The 7,301-nt window shown below is 37.9% G+C and overlaps 1 protein-coding gene across 4 annotated transcripts in view; it reads right to left on the bottom strand.

Moving 5' to 3' along the window:
* LOC106883543 (inhibitor of nuclear factor kappa-B kinase subunit epsilon) overlaps window positions 1-7,301 on the bottom strand; it is an 84,792-nt gene that overhangs the window by 33,075 nt on the left and 44,416 nt on the right. For all 4 annotated transcript variants that reach the window (XM_014934584.2, XM_014934607.2, XM_014934599.2 and 1 more), the window contains exons 10-13: window positions 5,980-6,185; window positions 4,265-4,409; window positions 2,808-3,006; window positions 1,667-1,788 (exon numbers count right to left, since the gene is read on the bottom strand). In XM_014934584.2, the coding sequence (XP_014790070.1) occupies window positions 1,667-1,788; window positions 2,808-3,006; window positions 4,265-4,409; window positions 5,980-6,185 (672 nt within the window). The remainder of the gene's footprint in view (window positions 1-1,666; window positions 1,789-2,807; window positions 3,007-4,264; window positions 4,410-5,979; window positions 6,186-7,301) is intronic.

Consider the following 7,301-nt stretch of genomic DNA (forward strand, 5'->3'; position numbering starts at 1 on the left):
GCCATCCGGTTTCACCAGTCCTCAGTCAAATCGTCCAACCCATGCTAGCATGGAAAGCGGACGTTAAACGATGATGATATATATACACACACACATATATATACGACGGGCTTCTTTCAGTTTCCGTCTACCAAATCCACTCACAAGGCTTTGGTCGGCCTGAGGCTATAGTAGAAGACACTTGCCCAAGGTGCCACGCAGTGGGACTGAACCAGGAACCATGTGGTTGGTAAGCAAGCTACTTACCACACAGCCACTCCTGCACCTATACATTCCTAAAAATATAGGATGGTCATGGCTAGAATGTATTTTGTTCATATTTCTACACAACCAGAGCTGGCGATTTAACAACACTGGAAACTATGATTATTTTTGTTTATGTCATATGCTGAGATCCTTATCTCAGTTGTAACATTTAATGCAACACATGTCAATGCATTGATTTCTAAGACATGGAAGATGTGGGACAAAGTGGCAAGAAATGATCTTCAGAGGCGATAACAATGGGCTGAGACTACTAGTGATTTGCTGTTTCAGAAAACGTGCCAAGCTAAGTAAAACCATAGCCATCCATACATACAGGCATGCCCACCCAACCTCTGTCCTCTGTCAGATCGCCTCCCCATTCCACCACCCACTGCAGGCCCTTCCATACTTTCTCACGTGCCTATCCACACACTCTCCATGCCCTCACATGTCTACCATATCTGTCCGTACTCCAATTTCTCTCACTCTCACTCACTACAGTAACCTTCTCCCCATCACTAAACAACTCCCCTCACACTCTTATGGAACATAACCCTCTATCCCCTCTGTACCACTCATACTCCCCTCCACAGTTCCTGTGGATAGGCCCTGATGCATTTCCAACACTATCTAATTCTCTCTCTCTAACTTTATATCTCTCCTTCCTCTCCTTTCTTTTCCTACTGGGGTAGCCAAGTATCTCCACTATAGCAAGACACTAGTCTCTATCTCTATATTTTACCTCTCACCTAGTACAAAACCACATCTTTCAGTTCCACTACTTCTCCCAGCTGAGAGGTCTTTGTTTTGTAAGTTACTAGGTGACCTCACCGGTGTTGGCGCCACATAAAAAGCACCCAGTACACTTTAAAATGGTTGGTGTGAGGAAGAGCATCCAGCCATAGAAATTACGCCAAAACAGACAACTGGAGCCTGGTGTAGCTCTCTGGCTTGCCAACTCCTGTCAAACCATCTAAGCCATGCCAGCATGGAAGATGGACGTTCAATGATGATGATGATAACAATGATGAGGTTTGACTTATAAAGTTTCAGAGATGTAGCTGTCTGGCAAGTAAGTAACTTGATCTGATATCATATAGTGAAACCAAAGCTATTACACAGAATTTTTAAATTCATAATTTTTGAAGAATTAATTTGCATAAAAAGCTTCCCCAACAGCATTTGGAATCCCCTTCAAAACAGGGAAAATCCAACTTATGTGGGCAACCTATTCCAGATCTCTACCCATTATTTTACTAAAATTCCTGATTATTTTCAAAATTAATTAAAACAATAATACACAGGTAATATTTCAATAGAAAGATATTAATAACAGTGTTAACAGTGGAAAATGAAACTCAAGTACATTAGATATTATTTTTATTCAACTACTATTCAACATAATTCTCAAGAAACATACCATCTATTTTCATAAAAGCAATTATCTCTAGAATAGAGACATTCTTGGAATTCTGTGGAAACAATACACATTTTCTGGAGATCATTGGCATGGTTATCACAGACTTCAATCTTCTTCTTTATCTAACAATTAACAAATTGAATAGGAACCATTATTGCAAATATTCTTAACTGTGTGTGTGTATATATATATATATATATATATATATATATGTATAGGGTGTCTCTCTGTAGTAAGTATTTTATGGCAAAATAAATATTCATAAGATGGTATAAGAATACAAAAGAATATATTAGACTTTACAAGACTTTAAAAAACTTTATAAGAGGTATTGAAAGTGTCGTCCTTCATTTTCAATACATAAGTTGACTCTTCTACACGTTTTGAAATACATCTTGGAGAGTCTGACGCAGTATGGACCGTGTGAAGGTCATGATTGCGTCTTTTAGCTCATTAATGGTATTCAGGTGATTCTTGTACACTAATCCTTTACTTGCTCCCCAGAAAAAAAGACTCTGGTGGTGTTAAATCAGGTGGTCTTGGTGGCCAAGTCCCTTTAAAATAATCCATTTACTGCATGCGCAGGATGAAAAGAATTCACTGCAGAGAGACTTTTTGAACACCCTGTATATACATATATATATATATATATATACACACATAAATAAAATAATAAATGTTTCTTTCTCGAGCCATGCCAGGCTCATGAGGGCTGGTTTCCCAGTTTCAATGGCATATATATTCCTCACCTGGATAGGATATCGGTCCATCACAGGGTTACTCGTTCTTGCCAGCTGACTGAACTGGAGCAACGTGAAATGAAGTGTTTTGCTCAAGAACATATGTCGCCCAGTCCAGGAACTGAAACCACAATCTTACAATCATGAGTCCAACACCCTGACTACTAAATCACGTGCCTCCGCCGCCGCTGACAACAACAACAACAACAACAATCCTTTCTACTATAGGTACAAGGCCTGAAATTTGGGGGAAGAGGGTAGTTGATTATATCAACCCCAGTACTTTTCTGGTACTTAATTTTGGTATTCCTCAATTGTATTGTTCACTCCACTCTGTTCTCGGATTATCTAAAACAACTGTATTGTTTTACAGATGATAAATAAATATATAAAATTCTCACCTTATGGACTAATTGAGATGCTTTTTCCATATCTTTGTCTGTTTTAAATTTGATATTGATGAAGGAGTCCAGTTCTTCCTCTTCTATGATACGCCCAGAAAGTTCATCCAAACCTGTTGCTGTTAAAATACCGAAGAACCATTCTTTCTTACCCGTTAGAAGAGTTGTGCGTTGGTCAAGTAATGTACTTTGATAAAGCCTGGAAAAAAACAAGAGTTTTTGTAAAGATGCAAGAGGAACAGAATAAATAAAGGTGAGAAAGAGAGGAGTTGAAAGGTAAAGGAAGACAATGACAAATAATATAAAGATGAAGAGAGGTGTAGGTATATGGCTGTGTGGTAAAGAAGCTCATTCTTGTAAGCATATGGTTTTGGGTTCAATTCCATTGCTCAGCACTTTGGCAAGTGCCTTTTACCATACATAGCCCCGGGTTGACTAATGTCTTGTGAATAAATTTGGTTGATAGAAACTGTGTGGAATCCTGCTGTATGTCATCATAAGAATTTATAAGCTATATGGCACCTTGGGCAAGTGTCTTCTACTATAGCGTCAGATTGACCAAAGCCTTGTTAGTGGATTTGGTGGATGGAAACTGAAAGAAGCCCATCATATAACTCTATATGCATATTATTTATGTGTGTATGACTTTGTGTCTGTATATGTCCCCTTACCATCACTTAACAACCAATGTTGGTGTGTTTACATTCCTGTAACTTAGCGGTTCAGCAAAAGAGACTGCTAGAATAAATACTAGGCTTACAAAAAAATAAGTCCTGAGGTTGATTTCCTCGACTAAAACCCATTAAGGTGGTGCTCCAGCATGGCCACAGTCAAATGACTGAAACTAGTAAAAGAATAAAGGCTTTCAAGAGAACATGAAAAAATTCTTTTCAGGGAGAAGGGGACCTTCAAACAAATAAATAACAGCATCTAAATATTGGTTGGAGAAATCCTTTTGAATAGAAAAAAATTGAAGGCTGCCCTTGGCAGAAGATGCAGGTTCAAGTTTCACAGGTAGCCTTTGACTTTTTCTATCCCAAAGGGATTTTTCAACCCAGTATTCACATGCTATGATTTGTAGCTTCATGTGCTTTGAGATCCAGCTCATTTTGCAATCATGTGGTTTTTTGCTCAGTCCCACTGTGCACCATGTAGGGCAAATGTCTTCTATTCCAGCTCCAGGCTGACCAATGCCTTGTGAGTGAATTTGGTAGATGGAAACTGTGTGGAAGCCCATCATATGTATGTGTGTCTTTGTGTTTATCCTTCCCAGCATCACTTGACAACTGGTGTTCATTTGTTTACATGGTCATAACTTAGTGGATCAGCAAAGGAGACTGATAGAGTACGTAGTTGGGGTGATTTGTTCTATTAAACCCTTCAAGATGGTGACCCAGCTTGGCCAAGTCCATGACTAAAACAAGTACAAGACAAAAGATAGAAAGAAATGCCCATACTTTAAGTGTTTGGCTGATTTGCATATATGCTTCATTATCAGGTTCGTTACTTTCGCTTCTCTTATATAATTACAAGCAATTTCACATAGTGATGCAGCAATCCTCAGATCATCATTGCTTGAGGGCCCAAACTCTGGAATTTCCTCTTAAAGAGAAACAAAAATGGAAAACAAGTTATGTATTTATATTTAAAAAAATTTTAATGAAGACAGAAAGGAAGTACCCCCTGATCATTTTTTTTTATTAGTTCATCCCCTGTTGTCGATGATGACCAAGGACATCACATGAGAGAAGACAGGACACAGTGTGTTTGGCTGTGCCTGATTAGTCCGATGCGTGCTTGGAAGGCTCTGTCACAGGTCAGGCACTGGTGGCCAGCTGGGACTGAAGGCTGCACTAAAGCCTTTTAGCTTATTTGAAGTAGTTGATTGTAAAGTCCTATTTTTCTAGCATTATATTAAGGCATAGCTTATTAAACTCCAGATTTAGTGACTTATTATAAAACTATTGTGCCAATACATATCTAAAATTAATTCCACAAGGTCTGAAAATGCATTGAAAAATCAAACTTTAGACTTCGATAAGCTGAATGTCAGCAAAAACTGGTTAGTAAAATGTGACTTTTCTTCTACAGCAAAACCTCTTTTGGCGACAACATGCACTAAAATTTATCCAGTTAAAAGTTGTTCTTTAAAAAAAATTTTTTTATACACAAACATTTCAGTAATGTGAAATTCTTCCTCTTTTTTGTTGTGTATGTAAAACCCACCTTGTAAAAATCTACACTAACAGACAGTTTTATATGAAATCATGTTACATTAAATTATAATCATGTATTTTTACTTTTATATATATAGATAGATAGATACATAATAGAAATATTGATCTATTTAAAAAATAGAACTTGTGTTATTCAAATATTCATATACATGTCATACACACACACACACACATACACAATGTATGATCTTTAAGAATATTAACACTCTGTGCTTTTGCATGAAAACAAAAGTGCTGCCCTACAAAAATTGCTGTCAAATTGAGTGTTAGCTCTGTGTTTTTAAAGACATAAGACACCTGTTTCTGTCTCTCTGTCTCACTATAACCTTTCATCATCTGACACAAGATCATCTACTTCAATGCCCCCTCCCCTCTAAAAGGACTTTTGTCTTGCAAGTTACTTGGTGACCCTGCCAGTGCTGATGCCACATAAAAAGCATCCAGTCTGCATTGTAAAGTGGTTGGTGTTTGGAAGGGCATCCAGATGTAACAAGCTTCCGAAAACTTGCCTCACCTGAGCTTGTGCCACGTAAAAAGCACTCAGTCCACTCTGCTGGGTGTTTGGTGTTAGGAAGGGCATCCAGCCATAAAAACCCTGCCAAAACAGACACGGAAGTCTGGTGTAGGCTTCTGCCTGGCCAGCTACTGTCAAACCACCCACCCCTTGCCAGCATGGAAGGCGGATATTAAATGATGATGATGATGATGACAAAGGAATAAAAAAATTCCTTGGATTAATGTCAAGATTAAAGACACGAAGGGCATCCAACTGTGAAACAATACTTCAATAATATGTATTTGTCTAACCCATGCTAGCATAGAAAAACAAACGTAAAAATAAATATGAGTCTAATTATGCTTCTGTAACCTAAATTAGTTAACACACAGAGAGTCTCAGAAAGACTAGAGTGGTTCTTTGGAAAATGTTGACTTACCAGCATCTTCGTGGAGTGCAGAGGTTATGTTGATAGGTTGATTAGAAATAAGGATAATGGGTTTAGGAAATGAAACTGTTGAAGACTTTGTAATTGGATCATTTGGTTTTAGAGATTCTGATAATAATTGTCCTTCATATAATAACCTTTGATCTTTTAACTCAACATCACAATATGTTTCCAGTTTCTTCTGTACCTCACTGAAGCTAAAACCAAAATGTAAGAAATTAGAATCACAGTAAACTTCCCTTCCAATGTTTCTACAATAAATTTTGTTATTTGTTGCTGATACAACTTAAGCCTTTCTTGATTGTGTTTCTATTGAGGAAACTGCTTATGTGCTTCAATTGATATTAAGTATGATAAAGATTTCAGAGGCAGGGTTTACTAAGAAAAACTATATGTTGGTACATTATAATGTTGGTTTATACAGGTGCTCCCCAACCATGCTGGTTCGGGTTCAGTTCCACTGCATGACACCTTGGGCAAATGTCTTCTATTATAGTCAAGGGCTAACCAAAGCTTTGTTAATATATATGGAAGACAGGAACTGAAAGAAGCTCATCGTGTTTGTCTGTCTATATACCTATATAGTAGAAGACACTTGCCCAAGGTGCCACGCATGTGTGTGTATCTGCATGTGTGTGTATATGTGCACATGTGTGTGTATCTGCATGTGTGTGTGTATGTGTTTGTGTGTATGTCTTGACAGTATGTGATAGTTGTTAACGAGTGTCATCATTATACAAATCTTCTGTGAAAACATGTTTGACTATAGGGAAATATTACACTGTTTGAAAATAGGTGAGGGTTGGCAACAGTGAGGGTATCCAGCCATAGAAAATTTGCCTCAAAGAACTCCATCTAACCCATGCAAGCATGAAAAAGTGAAAGTTAAAATGACGATGATGTATTCATCATATCTCATAATATCATTCATGCTATAACAAGAGTTTAAAGAGGAGAAGTTTCAGGTGTGGAAGCAAGGTCTAGAATTGAAGGGCCTTAGAGTCAACCTAGCTAAAACCAAAATCCTAATAAGTAGGAAGGTAGATAAAACACAAACCCCTTCAGGTAGATGGCCCTGCTCAGTATGTAGAAAAGGAGTAGGTAGTAACTCTATAAGATGTACCCGGTGCAAGCTATGGACACATAAGAGGTGCAGCAACATCAAAGGCAGGTTAACTAGCAAGTTAGTTTTTGCTTGTGGCAGATGTTCAGGTGCAATAAAGACAGCAAACAAACAGGAAACAACTTCTATCTCATTCCAGGGTGAAAAACTAGAGGTAGTCGATAGCTTCCGCTATCTGGGCGACCAAGTT

Source organism: Octopus bimaculoides, chromosome 4 (assembly GCF_001194135.2).
Source record: "Octopus bimaculoides isolate UCB-OBI-ISO-001 chromosome 4, ASM119413v2, whole genome shotgun sequence".
Classification (NCBI taxonomy): Eukaryota; Metazoa; Mollusca; class Cephalopoda; order Octopoda; family Octopodidae; genus Octopus; species Octopus bimaculoides.